Source organism: Nycticebus coucang, chromosome 20 (genome assembly GCF_027406575.1).
Source record: "Nycticebus coucang isolate mNycCou1 chromosome 20, mNycCou1.pri, whole genome shotgun sequence".
Lineage (NCBI taxonomy): Eukaryota > Metazoa > Chordata > Mammalia > Primates > Lorisidae > Nycticebus > Nycticebus coucang.
In genome coordinates, this window is record NC_069799.1 from 68,419,362 (window position 1) to 68,439,556 (window position 20,195).

A 20,195-nucleotide genomic window follows, 5' to 3' on the forward strand; every position below is an offset into this window, starting at 1 on the left:
GAGAGAGACGGTGGGGGAGACGGAGGGAGGGAGACCCCAGCCAGTGTCTTTTGCCTCCAACCCCAGACCCTAAGTGGGTGTGATCTCACAGGCAGGCTCTCAACTCCCCCCAGCCCCAGAATTCTGAGTGTCCAGTATCTTTCCACTTTTCTGGGAAACTCAGCTCCGGTGAGTTTTGAAAGCTGCTCTCAGACCTCACCAGGAGAACAGCACGTTTTCCAGCGCTGGCAGGAAGATGCCAGCCTGGGCTGCCGTGAGCGTCTGCTCGTGTGGGCGGCTCATCTGGGAGGACTGAGTGTGCCCTGTGAGATGAGACCGCACAGGGGACGCCTGGCCAATTACTGCGTCACGAACCCTGAAGAATAAATGGATAACTTGACTTTTCCATTGTAAATGGAAGATTTAATAAACATATAGATTTTTAAAAGATGAGGAAGAAATGTGCAAAATTGCTAATAGAAGTATTTTTAAATGTTCATGTCCATGTTCATTTACCTAAAGTGGATGTGCTATTCACTCTCATTCTAGTTCAGTTACTCAAGCGAATGCCAGGGAACTCCGAGAGGGTGCATCCTGTTCTAGGTACAAAATGCAACCTATTCTGAGATGAAACATGACCCCTGTCCCCCCACCCCACCTTATTTTAGGTGGGATACCAACTCATTCACAGCAATTAGCTCATGGAAAGTGCTTTCCACTTATGAAACAGAGACCATGTTTTAGTCACTGTGAGAAGCGTTAATGCAGAAACATGTACTTACGAACAGGGTAGATTTGATAAAGATTCAAATAAGGGAAAACCAATAAATGAGAAGCAACCATCTCCGCCACCCTGCCCGCCTCTCCACTCCCAAAAGCAGCCTCTTCTAAACACTCACCACTAAACACAGTGGTTCTACCTGGGTCAGTACAAAAGTTTTGACAAAGAGTGTGCTCCAGTCCGTTATTTCACTTCCAAGAGACACAGACTATAGGTCCTTTCTGAGTCAGCCGTCCAGGGTTCACGGCGTTCGGCATCAGTGTTGCTGGGAGGGCTTCATTTGTTTCCACCCACGCAGATTTTACATTTCTTGCTTTTAGTGTATCTTAAAACTTTTAATTCTCTAGATTTTCAATTCTAGAAAATATCTATTGATTCATTAAAATGTGATACTTGCCTCAACACCCGTAGCACTGTGGTTATGGCACCAGCCATAGACACCGAGCCTGGCAGGTTCGAACCCGGCCCAGGCCAGCTAAACAACAATGACAACTGCAACAAAAAATAGCCGGGCGTTGTGGCAGGCACTTATAGTCCCAGCTACGGGAGGCTGAGGCAAGAGGATCACTTGACCCCAAGAGTTGGAGGTGGCTGTGAGCTGTGATGCCACAGCACTCTACCCAGGGCAACATAATGAGACTCTGTCTCAAAAAAAAAAAAAAAAAAGTGATACTTCTCCAATTTTCATCATATTTATATTATAATGATATGTAATACATACAATTTTAGATAATGTATTGAAACCTTTATTTTTTATTCTATCAAACTTAGAAGGCAAACGGAAGGTGGCAGCCCTCAGCCTTTTCCTTACCAGCCACCTCTCTCAGTTACATCATCGTAACTGATGAGACGCAGATCCTTCTCAGTACCCAGAGTTAGGGTTCTCTACCACCCAACAGCACCGTCCACGCCACCACGTGGAGCAGACCAGCTGACGTTTGAACACCACGCTCAGTGTGCACTTGGTAAATCCTGGCAGTTCAGACACAGCCCCGATGGCTCCTCTCATGGTACAAGGAGGATCTGTGCACACTCGGCTTCACAAAGGCTGAGTCCCCTAATATCTCAAAGCCCGTTTCTTCCCATTCTCTGCCATGAATGACTGGAAATTTCTTTGATCCTAAAATTAAAAAGCCAGATCTTTCCAGCTCCTTCAGTGGGGTCTGACAAAGAGAAGCTGAGACAAGGAAGCCAGATGAGCTCCCCCCACTGCAGGGAAGGATGGTGGGTCATCCTCAGGGGCTCTAGGAATGGTCCTGATGGCTGCTGGCCGGACACAGGGAACTGTGAGGTTGGACATGTGTCTCCAGGACCCGCGTGGCCACAGGAGGCTTGTGGAAACAGCATCTCTCTTTGGGGGGCGCAGCAATGGGCAACTGATCTTGGGTCTTTGGTTTAGATGGTCAGGTTTAACCTATGAAATGCAGGATGGGTTTCAGCGCACTGTGGCTGCCCCTGTGCAGCACATAACAGCAGCACATTCACACCACACGTCCTCCTGCAAAGCAAGGAGAAACAACACCAGCCCCTGCCTGGACGCATGTCCCACCCAGGCTCATAGCTCAACTAGACAGTTAGGTCTAGACTAATCCACAAGGCCCAGTGAGAGCCCCAGACAGGTGCAGCCCTGACCGCGGCTGAGGCACAGAACACCCTGACTTGCTCCTCAGGAAGGAGGTTGCAGCAGGAGACGGTGAGACAGTGGGGGAGTGTTTCTGCTCAGCTCTCTTGAAAGCAGGCGCTCCCATCAAAGCCTCTCATCTCTCAGATCAGGAACTCAAAGCCGAGTGTTCAGCTCTGCCCGTGGTTAATTGTCCAAAGGATGTCGTTGAGAAAGAAAAATCCAACACTGTGCTGTATCTCTAGGCAGCAAAACTAACCTTGTTTTCATTCTAGTCTCCTAAACTCTATAATTCTTCTTTTGTAAATGGAAACATAATACTTTGTTGATGAAAAAATTAAAAAAAGATATATCTAGTGGGTTTTTTTAGGTTCCAGGCAATGTTTTTGGAGGTTTAAACCAAGTAATCTTATTATTCAACAAACTAAAATACTCTATAAGAGAAAAGGAGAGCAAGGGAGGGAGGAAGGAAGGAAGGAAGCTTCAGAAAGTCGTCCTGTTAGCAGAGAGGTCAATAATCAATGACTGGCCCCCCACAATGTGGCTGGACATATAATAAAAATATTCTGAAGTGTTCAAGCTAATTAATGGACACATGTGAAACTGAGTAAAGCTGCAACCCTTTGAAGTGTGTGTGGATTTCAGATGTGTGCACTTGGGGTCCTGGTTTAAATACAGTGGGCCTTGTCTTTAAATTTTAAAGATCTGTCCATCTGCAGTAGGTGATGTTAAAGAGCTGCCTTGTGGGATATTTTGGAGGCACAAATGGTGCCGTTCTGAACACCACCGATTGGGGTTTGGGGGTAACTCACCTGGGAAGCCTAGTGAGGTTCTCCAGGCTTTCCACAGCACTGAGGTCTCACGGCTTCTGCCTTGGTAAGCAGAGCTGTGCCTCCCCCACATGCATCTCTTTCCTGGCCCCCTTGGCCACACGCCTGTGGCCTGTGGCCCACCAGGTGCCTGCACGAGCGTCATGCTCCCGGGATGGGGAGAAGCTGGTGTTGGGTGAGGAGCAGTGTTGGGGGTGACAAGGCCAGTACAGGGAAGGGGCTGGACAGCAGGACCCACAATGGACTCAGGGCCCCAGGCTCACATCAGTGGAGGCAGGCACTTCCCCCAGTCAAGAGGAGACCAGTGTCAGGAGGTCAGGCACAGGTCGGGGAGCGGGGCGAGAGCACCCCTTTGAGCTGCTCCAAATTCGACCCCACACCCATCTTCTCAAAAGCAAAGAATGGAAATGAGACTCTCAAGTGGCTCCTCACAGATGAAGAAGCACGGCCACCTCAAGCGTTAAGCCCATGAGTTGTGCATTGTTATTTGTGTCTCATTATTTCTGGTTTTGGCACCAGAGAGACCACCTTGTCAGAGTCCTCGCTGGAAGATGGGAACACCCCATGCTGGTCAGAGCAGGTGTTTCACGCCTGATCCCGTCACGCGAGGGGCTGAGCTTCCACGGACCACGGAGTCTGCTTGGCCGCTCCACGCAGGATCAGCAGATTCTCCAACCTGTTAAATGCGGAGAGTTCATTGTCATTCTGCTTCATTCTTGGGGGCAGGAGGAGGGCACTGAATATAAATACAAACATAAAATGCCTGTGTCCTAGTGTTGATGTTGGGACTCAGCTGACAGCCTCCTACCCGCTGGGCCCGGTACATTCCTGACCTGTGCAGGGCACTGCACACCACTCACCTGGGATTGGGACTGTGTCAGTCAGGGACGCATCTGGTTGCAGGGACTGAGTAACTGGATTGTAGCATCCTACCCGGGTCCCTCCCTGCCAGGCTCAGTAGCCAGCAGTGGCCACAAGCTGGCCACATTTCGGGCCCCACAGCTGCCCCAACCCCTTCCTGCTCCTGGCCAGTTCCTGCCACCTCAGGGGATTTCCTGGGAGTGGGGGGTGACAAAGCAGGGGAGTGGCAGGCCCTCTCCTCCTGTGCACACCACCCCCCTCCTGTGCACATGGCCCCCTCCTCCTTTACACACAGCCCTCTCCTCCTTTGCACACAGTCCCCTTCTGTGCACATGGCCCCTCTTCCTATGCACACGGCCCTCTTCTCCTGTGCACACGGCCTCCCTCCTGTGCACTCGGCCCTCTCCTCCTGTGCACATGGCCCCTCTTCCTATGCACACAGCCCTCTCCTCCCATCCACACAGGCCCCTCTTATCCGTAGAGCCCCCTTTTATCCACAGATCCCCCTGCCTCTAGAGCACAAGAACCACCTCATTCTAACCATTGGGGCCACTGCATCTTGACCACGAAATTTAAGTATATGCCATCATAATAGCTAGGAATTGTGGCATCTTAACTATATATCAGATGCATGTCAAAACTTTGCAGAGTTTTCTTGAATCCTCAGAAACTATCCAAACAAGACAACTGACACTAACAGAGAAACCTAATGGGTCAAAGTCTCAGTGAGTCCTGGAAACTGGGCTCTCCGTGCCTGAGCCTGCTGGGGCCCTCTGTCCAGCACCATCCAGGATTGCCTTGTTGACAGCCTTCGCCAAGGGGTGGGCTTGGTGGGGGGGCCCAAGGCATTCACACAGACCTGCCTTCCTCCTAAAGTCCACACTCAAGCAATACTTAGAGAATAAAATCCCCAGGACACAGGCCTTGGACTCCTGGAGACAGTCACAAATCAGAACAATGGGGAAAGGAAATCTCCCCATCAAGCGCAGAGCTGTGTCTCTCGGTTCACCCACGGCCCCACAGACTGGAGGCACCTGAGCAGACAGTTTCAGGTCTGCCTGACTCCAAACTGATGGCCATAAAGTTTATGTGCACAGGAGCTTCATGGATGCCCTGCATGAACATGGAAGGGGGCCTAAAATGCCAAGGAACTGACTCACAGGAAAAGACTGAATATGAGACAGACTTGGGCCGAATCAGGGTCTAAGCAGGTTTGCCCCAGATCCCGAGGCACCCCAAGAATGTCCGGAGGGTGCAGACACAGCCGGCCAAGCGTTAGCAGCAGGTGGGGGGATCACCCAGGCCGAGCACCCAGGAAGACTTCCCAGGACTGAGAGCTGAGTGTGGAAGAGTCTGCCTTTGTTACTCTGCAGACACCCTGCCCGGAAAAGGGAGTCAGAATTAATCACTCATCCCAGGTAGTTTACACATGTGGCAAAAATTATTCCTGTCTCTAATTTCTAAAATTTTGAGATTCGTTGATTTGATGCAGTTTAGTATATACACATATTACCTTCAATTATTCTTAGAAATGTGGTGATCCTTTTCCTCCAAAATCAGATATGACACATAATATTATAAAACTTCTATTGGAAGAGCTGGAAGAAGCTAAGAATTACTCAGTCCCAGTTACTTAAATAGAGGTACATTCCCAAACTCACCGAGAGTCAGAAGGGAGAGGGTGTTTTTGCTGCTGCCACAAAGTACCTTGAACCATAGAAATTTGCCTCCCATGTTTCAGGGACTGGGAGGACCAGGACAAAGGCACCTGCAGATCTGGGGTCTGGGAGGGCTGATTTCTGTGTCCAAAAGGCACCTTGTTGCAACATCCTCCAGAGAGGATGGACACCATGTCCTCACAGGGCAGAGGGCAGAAACACCTCCAGCACCTCCCCGTCGGTCATGATACTCATGTGCGTGTACATGGGCACCCATGCATCCACGTGGACAGAATCACGCTGGGAAAAAATCTCTCTTCCTTCTGTTGGGATTTTATCAAACATAGATGTTGGGTTGTGATTTCTTTGCACCGCTCTTTAATTTCGTGTGTAATCCACCCTCACCTTCCTGGAATGAGCCCACCTGTGTTGCTGCGCAGTGCTAGTCTCCCCTGCTATGTGATGGTTCCTGTTTTATTTGGCATTCTGTTAATATTTATACCGAAGACTCTGTGGTTTTCTTTCCTGAGTAGCCTCAGCCAGGCTGACCAAAGATGTGTGATGTGTGCAGGGCACTGTTCACAGGCCTGTGGGCACTTTCCCAGAATAGGCAGCTCTGCATCCCCTTGTACAGCCACTGCCTCCCCACCCCATTACTAAGGGTCTCCACGTGGAGAGATTCCGCACAATGATCAGCTGTTTCTGATCAGCTGTTTCATACCACCCTAAACGCCATCAGTGCAGACATGGGGATGCATGTTCCCAAACCAGAAGGGTCATTTCTGCCTGTACTCACAGAGTGACTGGTCCCTCACACTATGGTGACCACATGTCCACTAGGAGTCTGGGCAGAAAGGACAGTTAGAGCTCGCTTGCTTACGTGCTAGTTAACAAGGTTCTGATTTTAATCCTTTTTTTGCTTATAGTTTCTAATTGCTACTAAGCCCTACTTTCCAACTCATAACATGACCAATGCCACTGGGTCACCCTCAGGAGAGGAAGACACCTGTCTACCCCCTTCCCCAATTTGGGGTGGTCAGCCCTGAATGTGCCATTCCTCCCAGAAATCTGCGTCTTTTGGCCTTCGCCGTGTGACACGTGAGCCCGTGTTTCGGCCTCTTCCCAAGTGCTGTTGCTTCGTTCCTCAGTCTCAAGCCCACTGCCAGCCCAGCCTCTGGACGTCCTGCATCTCACTGTGACTCTGACCTCTTTGTACCACTCTTTAATTTCATGTGTAATCCACCTTCATGTGTCTGGAATGAAGAAACGTCCAGAAGAAACGCCCCTCCACTGTCCAGGCCAAGCACACGACATTCACAGACATGCTTCGCTGTCCTGCTTGGACCATCCCTGCCAACTCTCCATCATCCCAGAGCACGAGCAACCACCCCAGGGTGATCTTGAGGCCTGTGCTGCCCATTAGCTCACTGGGCCAACAGGCCCCTCATCTCTCCCAGCACGGCAGGCCCCACCCATGCCTGGGACCCCTGCACTCACCGCACACACCAGTTTCTGCCAGAAGCTTCTGTCCCATAGATGATCCTTCTCTGTGGAAGCTCTGCGTGCGGTGCTGACATGTATGTGTCACACTGCGTCCCTGCTGTGGGCGTCTCATGTCACCTCTATGCACACCTACTGAGAGCAGGGCCATGTTGCTAGTGTGGTGCCAGCACACGGCAGCAGGCTGAGAGAGGTGAACAAGCAAGTGGCACCCGTCTTGGGCCCACAGTCCAGCCCTGAATTCAAACAGAGCTGGAGGGGCAGGAGCTGGCACAATAGCATGAAGGGAAAGAGTCTTCTCTTCCTGCAGCTCTGACTTCTGTGACTGCAAAAGAGGAGGGTCAGGCTGTGCCTTGTGGGTGCCACTGCCTGTCCCCCACGGGCTGTCCACTCTGAGTGAGGCCACTTGTAAGTCCAGGCGTCTGACCCTTTAGGAGATGATGACAGTGTTGCTCCCGCTCCTCTCACAACGCTGGCGTCTGCAGGGAGACTTCTTCCTCCTGCCAGCTCCTCGTTGCTGCTCCTGCCCCTCATGTGTCACTTTAACTATGTGAGGGACGTGGCAGCCAGACCCCTGGGAGAAGCAATGAGCAGCTGACCTGGCTCCTGCAGCCTCCATCCTGCTGACCAAACCATAGCCCCACATTGGGGACCACGGGGTAGCCTTTTGACGGCTGCCAGGGACACTGGTCAGCTTTTCCCAGGAAGAAACATGGGGGCTAGTCATCTTCATCTTCACTCTTGTTAAGGCAGCAGAGCCACTGATGGGATGACCAGATGTGGATAGCCCACTTGCTTCCTGAGACCACCCAACGGCCCCATCCCCTGGGGAGGGGTCAGTGTCTGGCCAACATGAGCAGGCTGCCCAAGTCCTAGTTCTCAAAATGAATCCTTAAAAACACCTATTTCCAAAGTCTCTAAGTCTCAAGCAGCAGCTGCCATGTGGCCCAAAAAGCCCCAAAAGTGAGATTCCTGGGGTGCCCAGCCCCTCACCCTGACCGCCATCTGTGCCCCCAGGGCCAGCCCTAAGCCCTGACCACTGTCTGTGTCCCCAGGCCAAGCCCTAAGCACTGACCACTCTCTGTGTCCCCGGGCCCAGCCCCTCATCCTGACAGCTGTCTGTGTCCCCGGGCCCAGCCCTAAGCCCCGACCACCATCTGTTTCCCCAGGTCCAACCCTAAACCGTGACCACTGTCTGTGCCCTCAGACCCAGCCCTAAGCCCTGACCACTGTCTGTATCCCCAGGGCCAGCACTAAGCCCTGACCACTCTCTGTGTCCCCGGGCCCAGCCCTAAGCCCTGACCACCATCTATTTCCCCAGGCCCAGCCCTAATCCCTGACCACTGTCTGTGTCCTCGGGCCCACCCCTAAGCCCTGACCACTGTCTATATCCCCAGGGCCAGCACTAAGCCCTGACCACTCTCTGTGTCCCCAGGGCCAGCACTAAGCCCTGACCACTGTCTGTGTCCCCAGGCCTGGATGTGCGGCAGGCGCAGGTCATTGTCCTGTCCTCGGGCACCAAGTGCATCAACGGTGAGCACCTCAGCGACCAGGGGCTGGTGGTCAATGACTGCCACGCAGAGGTGGTGGCCCGGAGGGCGTTCCTGCACTTCCTCTATGCACAGCTGGAGTTGCACCTCAGGTACGCAGCCGGCAGGCGGGTGTGGGGGACTGGGTGCTCAGGGACAGGCAATGCTGGTGCACCATGGGGGTGAGCCTCTCAGGACGGCCCCTGACCTTGGGCCTGGGCTCAGTTTCTCAGCAGCCAGTTTTCTGTCAGTGGCCCACATCTTCCAGACCTGCCCTGTCAGCCCTGCCCTTGGAAATGTGACTAACTGGTGGGTTGGGTTTGGTGATGTCACCCCCATACCAGAGTGCTCTTGCCTTAGAAAAGGTGGGGAGGGGCAGCTCTCCCCCCAGTGGCATCTCCTTTGGGGACACACTTCATGAACTGGACAGGAGCACACACTCCCAGAGGCCCCCTGGGCTGAGCTGCTCTGTCTGGACGTTTGGGGCTGTGGGTCTCTTGGCACCGTCTGTCTGTTTTTGGACCCTCTGATGCCATGTCCCCCAAACCACTAATAATGGGACCTGGGGTGGGGGGCCTTGGCGAGGGACTCAACACACATCAGAAGCCACACTCAAGGGAGAAAGGCCTGAAAATATGCCAAACAGACTGAAACGAAACAACTCCTTATTACACTCAATTAATTTTATCTGTGCCTCTGCACAGTGAGGACTGAGGCACGTCCCTCAGAGGCCTGCCAGGTGTGGCCAGAGTCAAACGGAGGGGAACAGAGCTGGAAATCTCTCAAAACATGGGGAGGGCTTTTCCTAAACATCCAGCTGCTCATTTAAAATATTTCCAAGGAGCTTAACTCTTGTGGTGTCAGAGAAGGCTGGCTGCATGCTGGGTAATCTGCTGCCAGCTGGGGGTCTTCAAAGACAGGTGCACCCACCCCACACACAGGGTGCCCAGCAAAGGAGCCAGTGCCAACCCAGCCCCGTGGCCACCAGGCTCCTCGTGGGGTCCCCATACACAGCACGTCTGCTTCAGGAGTTACCGGCACGGCTCGGCACTGCTCCCGCCACAGCTCTGAGGAAGGATGTCCACAGGCAGAGGGAGCGCAAGTGGGTGGGAGGAGCGGGCACAGAGGCGGGGAGGTTGGCAGACACCTCCAGGGTCTCCTGGGGAGAAAAGGTCTGTTCTGCTGCCTGTGAGATCCCAGGCCCCAAAGAACAGAATCCATCACCAGTGGGGCAGGACATGTAGAAACAGCAAGACTGGCAGAAAGCTGACTGCAGAATTGGGAATAAAATCTGGAACCTTCTCGACTGAAGTGGGGCCTCTTAGATTGAGCTTAATGGTAGGGGAGGGCAGGTTTCGAGGGCAAAATGCCCTCACCCCTCTGAGACTGGGAGAGCAGGCGTCCCCCGGCCCTGCCCTGCTTGTGGCTGGGCAAGGAGGAAGAGAATAGTCCTCAGCACTGACCGCTCCTCCTGCTACACCAGCCTCGCCCTAAGGCCCTCCTCCTTGTAACACACACCAGGTCAGCAGCCCATGAGACGCTTCCCAAGGAGTGTCTGCGTGTCCACAGGGTTAGAGCTTTTCAAATGCACAGACACCGGTACTAGTGGTGGAGACGACTGGCTCTGTGAGAGGTCCCCCGCAGGTGAATGTGCAGAGGGAGGCGACAGGGCTTCTGCGGGTTGAGTCCTCTGCAGCTTCACGGCTGTGTGTTCTAGATGTGTCCATGGAGGGAGACACAGGATGGAGGGTGAGGGGGGACACTGGGTGGCTCTGCACCGCAGGACCACAGCTCACTGGGCTGGAGCGTTTCCGGCCAGTGTGTGACACGTGACAGGGACCCTCTGTGACCCTAGCAAGCGACGAGAGGATGCAGAGCGCTCCGTCTTCATGCGGCTGAAGGAGGGAGGCTACCGGCTGCGGGACAGCGTCCTCTTCCACCTCTATGTCAGCACCTCCCCCTGTGGAGACGCGAGGCTCCACTCACCCTACGAGATCGCCACAAACCGTAAGAAACCACATTTTTACCTCTTGTAAACTAATGGCCCAAGCTCCCCTCCATGTAGGACGGTTCCAGGCCATCAGCCCAGGCTGTGTGCACAGTATGGCCGGGGCCCTGAGGTGCAGGATGTGAACTGCACCTGCGATTAGCAGGGTAACTGCACCTCCAGACTGGATTCTGCAGACGCCGGAGCATTGGCAGAGAAACAGTGTGAGCTCTAAAACTAGCTACTTAATTGCCAATTGCCACAGTTCTCGCTCCCTTTTAGGGGGTCAGACAACCCCTGTGTCCCAGGAGAACAGTCACAGGGGTGGAAGTGAAGCCAGGCTCACTCTGTGTTCGCTGGAAACTGAGGAGAACAAAGCTCAGCTTTTGTAATGAAGTGGGGGGCCTGTGACCCCACAAAGGCATCTTCCCTGGTCACCTGCAGTGTCCTGGCCACCTCATGGTATTTGCCCGCTAAGCGCCCACCTGCCCTCCCCTTCTGGTCACCTCTACCAGCAAAGAGCAGAAATACTATGAGCGGGAGGGGGAGTCTCTGCTCTGGGGTCTCCTAGGATGTCAGCATCTCCATGAGAGAAGGAACAGACAGGGACACGCCTCTGCTCTGCACTGCCCCACAAAGCCTGCCTTTGGCTCTCTGGGCACGCATTTCCCATGTACATGATACATGCAGGCAGGCTTCTACATAGGTACACGCCACTCTCACATACACAGGTCTCCCAGACTCCCTGCAGACACGGATCCACACAGATGCTCTGATGTTAGAGGACCTTAGACACGTGGGTATGGTGAGAAGTCTGGTCCTGATAAAGGGGTGTCCCCAGCAGAAACCTCTAGGTTTGGCCTCTGACTTCCCTCTGTGGAAGGCTACCTGGCATTTTAATTATAGAGAAAGGAAAAGCAAGAACTGATCTGGTACCCACCACATTCCGGGCTGCAGCGGCACCCCTAAAGATCAGGACAGCTGAGAAACAGGGTTCCCTGATGCTGTGTCAGCCTGTGCTCAGCCCACAGACGGGGGCTGGTCCAGAGATGCACCTGCTGCTTCCCGAGGGTTTCCTCTGGGCCCAGCCCTCAGCCTTTGGGGACAGTTGCATGTAACAGGATTCCAGGCGACATCTGCACGTCCTTTGGAGAGGAGAGTAAGGAGAATAAACAACGTCATGAATGAAGAAAGGAAGCCCACTGAATGCCAGGGACTTTTAGAGGACAGTGAGGCAGTCAGGGAGGCCCTAGGGAGGTGGGCACAGCTCTCCCACCAGTGAGATGGCACAGCCTCCCCCAGCAGCCCTCAGAGGACAGAAATGGCTCATTTTCCTTGAACATACTCAAGCTGGATCCTGTAAAGTCATGCAGTCTGCTCCATTAGACAGACACTGGCAACTGTCTTCCTACTTTCTCCTGGAAGGTTTGCGTCATGAAGACCAGCCTGGATGCCCTCACGTGGGGTGAGGGGAGGGGAGCCCTATCAAGCAGAGCTGGCCCAGCCCATCCCACCCCTTTCCCTGCTGTCACATCCCTGGTAGGAGCCAGAAGGGGACTAAGTGGGGGCTGCAGGAGCCCTGAGCTCCACTGGCCCCTGGGCAGCTCAGCTCACTGGGCCTCCACGTCTCTGGGCACTGGCCTCCAGCTGTGACCTCTGTAGCTGCCCCAGCTCCAACTGCCCACATCCCAGGTCCAGAAAAGCATCCTCAGGGCGCCCCAGACACAGACTACTTTTACTTCATGGTGTTTTGAGAAGTGGCAGGTGTTGGAAGGAAAAAAAATTAAGCATTTTTCTCACACTTTTGCTGCGGCTGAGCTGCCACTACTGGCCCTGGGCAGGGCTGGAGACACCTCCTGCTCCCGCTGTCTGGGAGTGCACTGGGAGCTCTCAAGTTTCCAAAATGGGTTCATCAACCAAGGTCAAGCAAACCTTTCCCTTTCCCCATTCAGGAGGGTGAGAAAACCCAAATTCCCACTGTCCTCAAATTGGGAGGCACCTTAGAAAGACAGCCCAGCGCCCCTCACACCGCTCAGGAGGGCAGGAGCTCAGGGCTGAGGTCTTCGGTTTCCACACAGGGAAGTTCTGTAGATGCTGGTCACATGATGGCAGGCCCCTTTCCCACTGCTCACTTATACGGTGCTTCTGCTACCCTTTAAATATTAGAGGGGCCAGCCCTTGCTTTGAGGGGCTCCTGCCAAGACCAGCCTGAGGGCAGAGGTTGGGGATGGTGATAGAGACTCTGAAGGAGAAGCTTACAGCAGCACTGGGACAGCACCAGAAAGGATGTCCAGCGGTCAGCATGAGCACTGTGATAGGACATCCAGCGGTCAGCATGAGCACTGTGATAGGACATCCAGCGGTCAGCGTGAGCACTGTGATAGGACATCCAGCAGTCAGCGTGAGCACTGTGATAGGATATCCAGCGGTCAGCGTGAGCACTGTGATAGGATATCCAGTGGTCAGCATGGGCACTGTGATAGGATATCCAGCGGTCAGCGTGAGCACTGTGATAGGTTATCCAGCGGTCAGCATGGGCACTGTGATAGGATATCCAGCGGTCAGTGTGGGCACTGTGATAGGATATCCAGCAGTCAGCGTGAGCACTGTGATAGGATATCCAGCGGTCAGCGTGGGCACTGTGATAGCATATCCAGCGGTCAGCATGAGCACTGTGATAGAACATCCAGCGGTCAGCATGAGCACTGTGATAGGATATCCAGCGGTCAGCGTGGGCACTGTGATAGGATATCCAGCAGTCAGCGTGAGCACCGTGATAGGATATCCAGCGGTCAGCGTGGGCACTGTGATAGGATATCCAGCAGTCAGCTGGGCACTGTGATAGGATATCCCAGCGGTCAGCATGAGCACTGTGATAGGATATCCTGCGGTCAGCGTGGGCACTGCGATAGGATATCCAGCGGTCAGCGTGAGCACTGTGATAGGACATCCAGCGGTCAGCGTGAGCACTGTGATAGGACATCCAGCGGTCAGCATGGGCACTGTGATAGGACATCCAGCAGTCAGCGTGGGCACTGTGATAGGACATCCAGCGGTCAGCGTGGGCACTGTGATAGGCTATCCCAGCAGTCAGCATGGGCACTGTGATAGGATATCCAGCAGTCAGCATGGGCACTGTGATAGGATATCCAGCGGTCAGTGTGGGCACTGTGATAGGATATCCAGCGGTCAGCGTGGGCACTGCGATAGGATATCCAGCGGCCAGCATGAGCACTGTGATAGGACATCCAGCGGTCAGCGTGAGCACTGTGATAGGACATCCAGCGGTCAGCGTGAGCACTGTGATAGGATATCCAGCAGTCAGCGTGAGCACTGTGATAGGATATCCCAGCAGTCAGCATGGGCACTGTGATAGGATATCAGCAGTCAGAGTGGGCACTGTGATAGGATATCCAGCGGTCAGCATGAGCACTGTGATAGGATATCCCAGCAGTCAGCGTGGGCACTGTGATAGGTTATCCAGCAGTCAGCGTGAGCACTGTGATAGGATATCCAGCGGTCAGCATGAGCACTGTGATAGGATATCCCAGCAGTCAGCGTGGGCACTGTGATAGGATATCCAGCAGTCAGAGTGGGCACTGTGATAGGATATCCAGCGGTCAGCATGAGCACTGTGATAGGATATCCCAGCAGTCAGCGTGGGCACTGTGATAGGTTATCCAGCAGTCAGCGTGAGCACTGTGATAGGATATCCAGCGGTCAGCATGAGCACTGTGATAGGATATCCCAGCAGTCAGCGTGGGCACTGTGATAGGATATCCAGCAGTCAGAGTGGGCACTGTGATAGGATATCCAGCAGTCAGCGTGGGCACTGTGATATGATATCCCAGCGGTCAGCATGAGCACTGTGATAGGATATCCAGCAGTCAGCGTGGGCACTGTGAGAGGATATCCAGCGGTCAGCGTGGGCACTGTTATAGGATATCCAGAGGTCAGCGTGGGCACTGTGATAGGATATCCAGCGGTCAGCATGAGCACTGTGATAGGATATCCCAGTGGTCAGCATGAGCACTGTGATAGGATATCCAGCGGTCAGCATGAGCACTGTGATAGGATATCCCAGTGGTCAGCGTGGGCACTGTGATAGGTTATCCAGCGGTCAGCATGAGCACTGTGATAGGATATCCCAGCGGTCAGCGTGGGCACTGTGATAGGTTATCCAGCGGTCAGCATGAGCACTGTGATAGGATATCCCAGTGGTCAGCGTGGGCACTGTGATAGGATATCCAGCGGTCAGCGTGGGCACTGTGATAGGATATCCAGCGGTCAGCATGAGCACTGTGATAGGATATCCCAGTGGTCAGCGTGGGCACTGTGATAGGATATCCAGCGGTCAGCGTGGGCACTGTGATAGGATATCCAGCGGTCAGCATGAGCACTGTGATAGGATATCCCAGTGGTCAGCGTGGGCACTGTGATAGGATATCCAGCGGTCAGCGTGGGCACTGTGATAGGATATCCAGCGGTCAGCATGAGCACTGTGATAGGATGTCCAGCGGTCAGCGTGAGCACTGTGATAGGATATCCAGCAGTCAGCGTGAGCACTGTGATAGGATATCCCAGCAGTCAGCATGGGCACTGTGATAGGATATCAGCAGTCAGAGTGGGCACTGTGATAGGATATCCAGCGGTCAGCATGAGCACTGTGATAGGATATCCCAGCAGTCAGCGTGGGCACTGTGATAGGTTATCCAGCAGTCAGCGTGAGCACTGTGATAGGATATCCAGCGGTCAGCATGAGCACTGTGATAGGATATCCCAGCAGTCAGCGTGGGCACTGTGATAGGATATCCAGCAGTCAGAGTGGGCACTGTGATAGGATATCCAGCAGTCAGCGTGGGCACTGTGATATGATATCCCAGCGGTCAGCATGAGCACTGTGATAGGATATCCAGCAGTCAGCGTGGGCACTGTGATAGGATATCCAGCAGTCAGCTGGGCACTGTGATAGGATATCCCAGCGGTCAGCATGAGCACTGTGATAGGATATCCAGCAGTCAGCGTGAGCACTGTGATAGGATATCCCAGCAGTCAGCATGGGCACTGTGATAGGATATCAGCAGTTCGAGTGGGCACTGTGATAGGATATCCAGCGGTCAGCATGAGCACTGTGATAGGATATCCCAGCAGTCAGCGTGGGCACTGTGATAGGTTATCCAGCAGTCAGCGTGAGCACTGTGATAGGATATCCCAGCAGTCAGCGTGGGCACTGTGATAGGATATCCAGCAGTCAGAGTGGGCACTGTGATAGGATATCCAGCAGTCAGCGTGGGCACTGTGATATGATATCCCAGCGGTCAGCATGAGCACTGTGATAGGATATCCAGCAGTCAGCGTGGGCACTGTGATAGGATATCCAGCAGTCAGCTGGGCACTGTGATAGGATATCCCAGCGGTCAGCATGAGCACTGTGATAGGATATCCTGCGGTCAGCGTGGGCACTGCGATAGGATATCCAGCGGTCAGCGTGAGCACTGTGATAGGACATCCAGCGGTCAGCGTGAGCACTGTGATAGGACATCCAGCGGTCAGCATGGGCACTGTGATAGGACATCCAGCAGTCAGCGTGGGCACTGTGATAGGACATCCAGCGGTCAGCGTGGGCACTGTGATAGGCTATCCCAGCAGTCAGCATGGGCACTGTGATAGGATATCCAGCAGTCAGCATGGGCACTGTGATAGGATATCCAGCGGTCAGTGTGGGCACTGTGATAGGATATCCAGCGGTCAGCGTGGGCACTGCGATAGGATATCCAGCGGTCAGCATGAGCACTGTGATAGGACATCCAGCGGTCAGCGTGAGCACTGTGATAGGACATCCAGCGGTCAGCGTGAGCACTGTGATAGGATATCCAGCAGTCAGCGTGAGCACTGTGATAGGATATCCCAGCAGTCAGCATGGGCACTGTGATAGGATATCAGCAGTCAGAGTGGGCACTGTGATAGGATATCCAGCGGTCAGCATGAGCACTGTGATAGGATATCCCAGCAGTCAGCGTGGGCACTGTGATAGGTTATCCAGCAGTCAGCGTGAGCACTGTGATAGGATATCCAGCGGTCAGCATGAGCACTGTGATAGGATATCCCAGCAGTCAGCGTGGGCACTGTGATAGGATATCCAGCAGTCAGAGTGGGCACTGTGATAGGATATCCAGCAGTCAGCGTGGGCACTGTGATATGATATCCCAGCGGTCAGCATGAGCACTGTGATAGGATATCCAGCAGTCAGCGTGGGCACTGTGAGAGGATATCCAGCGGTCAGCGTGGGCACTGTTATAGGATATCCAGAGGTCAGCGTGGGCACTGTGATAGGATATCCAGCGGTCAGCATGAGCACTGTGATAGGATATCCCAGTGGTCAGCATGAGCACTGTGATAGGATATCCAGCGGTCAGCATGAGCACTGTGATAGGATATCCCAGTGGTCAGCGTGGGCACTGTGATAGGTTATCCAGCGGTCAGCATGAGCACTGTGATAGGATATCCCAGCGGTCAGCGTGGGCACTGTGATAGGTTATCCAGCGGTCAGCATGAGCACTGTGATAGGATATCCCAGTGGTCAGCGTGGGCACTGTGATAGGATATCCAGCGGTCAGCGTGGGCACTGTGATAGGATATCCAGCGGTCAGCATGAGCACTGTGATAGGATATCCCAGTGGTCAGCGTGGGCACTGTGATAGGATATCCAGCGGTCAGCGTGGGCACTGTGATAGGATATCCAGCGGTCAGCATGAGCACTGTGATAGGATATCCCAGTGGTCAGCGTGGGCACTGTGATAGGATATCCAGCGGTCAGCGTGGGCACTGTGATAGGATATCCAGCGGTCAGCATGAGCACTGTGATAGGATGTCCAGCGGTCAGCGTGAGCACTGTGATAGGATATCCAGCAGTCAGCGTGAGCACTGTGATAGGATATCCCAGCAGTCAGCATGGGCACTGTGATAGGATATCAGCAGTCAGAGTGGGCACTGTGATAGGATATCCAGCGGTCAGCATGAGCACTGTGATAGGATATCCCAGCAGTCAGCGTGGGCACTGTGATAGGTTATCCAGCAGTCAGCGTGAGCACTGTGATAGGATATCCCAGCAGTCAGCATGGGCACTGTGATAGGATATCAGCAGTCAGAGTGGGCACTGTGATAGGATATCCAGCGGTCAGCATGAGCACTGTGATAGGATATCCCAGCAGTCAGCGTGGGCACTGTGATAGGATATCCAGCGGTCAGCGTGGGCACTGTGATAGGATATCCAGCTTTTGTCCTCAAAAGCACTCGTCTGGATAGATCATAACTCTCTCCTTAGAGTCCTTAAATATGGTATCAATGCCAATCAGTCCAAGATATTTGAGGAGGCGTGTTGCCTGCAAATTGGGAATGTGTTAGATTTGGTTGTTTCCATATCTGGCCTGTCATGGTCCCCTGAGAAGTTTTTGGAAATGCAGGTTCCTGCCACAGGCTCTGTGGCCAGGACTGGCACATTAGGGTTTCCGAGGACCTGTAATATGGGCATCAGTTGTGTTTCAAACCATTGCATTTGAACCCCCTTAAATCATCTTCTGTCCAGACTGGGCCTTTATTTCCTTGCTGGCTTTGTGCAAAGTCTTTGTGGAGTGGATAAGCTGGCAGGGTCTCTGCAAAGGCCAAGTGGAGCTCCGTGGTGGGCCTCCCTGAGCCGCGCTGTTGTGGACAGACAGGAAAGCTCCAAGGGCGCATCACATGTGCAGAAAGAGCTTCATGACAGATGCTGCAGTCTGAGGGCTTTGATCTCAGGCTGCCAGGGCTGCTCAGGTGACTCAAACCCACTGAATCCTGTGACCTCCTGGACCAACTCGGTCAACTTGGACACAAAGCCCAAAAGACATTTCTTTACATAAGCAGGAGAATGTGTGGCCTGTCCCCAGGTCAGAGTCAGGCTTCTGATGAGGACACCAGTTCCCATCACGGAGGGACTCACAGGGGATGACTGTACTGCCAGAGAGGCTCTGGGAGGCCCGTCTGGAACCAAGGCCCAGATGAGACAGAAGAGTCGCGGGTCTCGGGTAATGCACCTTGGCACAAATTCCTCTTTCTGGGCATGTTTTTTTAATAACCTGGCAAATTGAGTTCTCGCTGCCATTTCTCAAGAATTTAACCACTTAGTTAAGTTCTCTAATCTATGTTCCACAAAATGTCAAGAAAAATAGGATTATGTCTTATGTTTATCTACAAGTTTATGATAAAAAGCTTATTACGTTTGTTCTAAACCAAATCCATCCGTCGCATAAAAGGGCAGTTTAAGTAAGAGATTGAAGTCAAGAAATCTAAAATACAATTCCTTAAATCCCTATCTTCAGATTTCGCATAGATATATGCAAAACATAATTTTTGTGTGTTGTAGGATAATGAATTTTAACAGCCTCATAATTTAACATTATCACTATCATCATTAAGTAAGGCAAAGTTCACCCCCAGAGACACATGGTAGCTATTGTAGGTATTATTATCATAATAGAGGGGTGAAGCATCTATTTCATGAATAAATCTTCTGGTATTTACCTTTTGAAGACAATTTGAAATTTGAAGGCTTATTTGGTATTTAAAAACATTTCCTCCCCTCTTGTGCCTGTTTTTCACTTTGGGATCTATTCTGTCCCCTCAGCCACTGTAGCAGCCATGTGTTGCTTTCTAGATAAATCTTTAGCTCCCTGGGGGATGGACTTCTTGTTATTTATCTCCATCTTCTTTTGGTTGTCCCCTAAAAATAAAATTCACTTGACCAACTTTATGAAGAATATTGCTACCCTCACTTTACCTTGACATCAATCTCAAAAGAAACACTATGATGAAGTGATGATTTGGAATATCAAAATTTGACTAGAATGTTCTGATGGCTCCGGGAGTGTTTGCATACACAGAGCAGGCAGGATTTCGACAATTTATACTTGCACTGTCGCGGGTACACCGTAAATCTACTGCAGATCACGTAAGCTCAGCCCCCCTGCAATTACTGGTTGGATTGGCATTTTGTTCTTCCTGAAGTGGCATCTTCAACTCCCTCCTGCCTCTCACAATTAGCCAAAAAAAGCCAGACGGAAGGTGGTCGGCAAGACCACCCGCAAGCAGACCACCCTGGGGCTGATCCAGCTCGCAGGGAGTGTGCTTGAGAAGGCAGCCTGAGGCTCAACCCCTCCCCAAGTAAACACTCTCAGGAGCCTCTTGTGCACCTGGCTCTTCAAGCAAAATTAATGGAAGCCGGTTGTTAAATCAAGCCAGGCCTCCGTGCTGTCATGGCACTCACAGACGGGAGAGTCTGCTTCACAAAGACCAATTGGGCAGCAGAGGTGGGTAAGAACTTCGGAAAACCTGACAACATAACAGACAACTTCTATGGCCTGGAAAATAACACAACAGTTGAAGTGTTGGAAGAATACAAGCACACTGTAATTAAC

At 52.7% G+C, this 20,195-nt stretch overlaps 1 protein-coding gene and 1 long non-coding RNA gene across 3 annotated transcripts in view; one reads left to right on the forward strand and one right to left on the reverse strand.

Moving 5' to 3' along the window:
• The window catches only part of ADARB2 (adenosine deaminase RNA specific B2 (inactive)), a 392,152-nt gene that overhangs the window by 331,929 nt on the left and 40,028 nt on the right, over nt 1-20,195 (forward strand). For both annotated transcript variants that reach the window (XM_053573048.1, XM_053573049.1), the window contains exons 5-6: nt 8,704-8,872; nt 10,615-10,766. In XM_053573048.1, coding sequence (XP_053429023.1) covers nt 8,704-8,872; nt 10,615-10,766 — 321 coding nt within the window. The remainder of the gene's footprint in view (nt 1-8,703; nt 8,873-10,614; nt 10,767-20,195) is intronic.
• Nucleotides 381-5,941, reverse strand: LOC128572912 (uncharacterized). The gene is made up of 3 exons (XR_008376274.1): nt 5,734-5,941; nt 3,194-3,887; nt 381-2,174 (listed from the first exon to the last, which is right to left on the reverse strand). It is a non-coding gene; the product is annotated as an uncharacterized LOC128572912 (long non-coding RNA).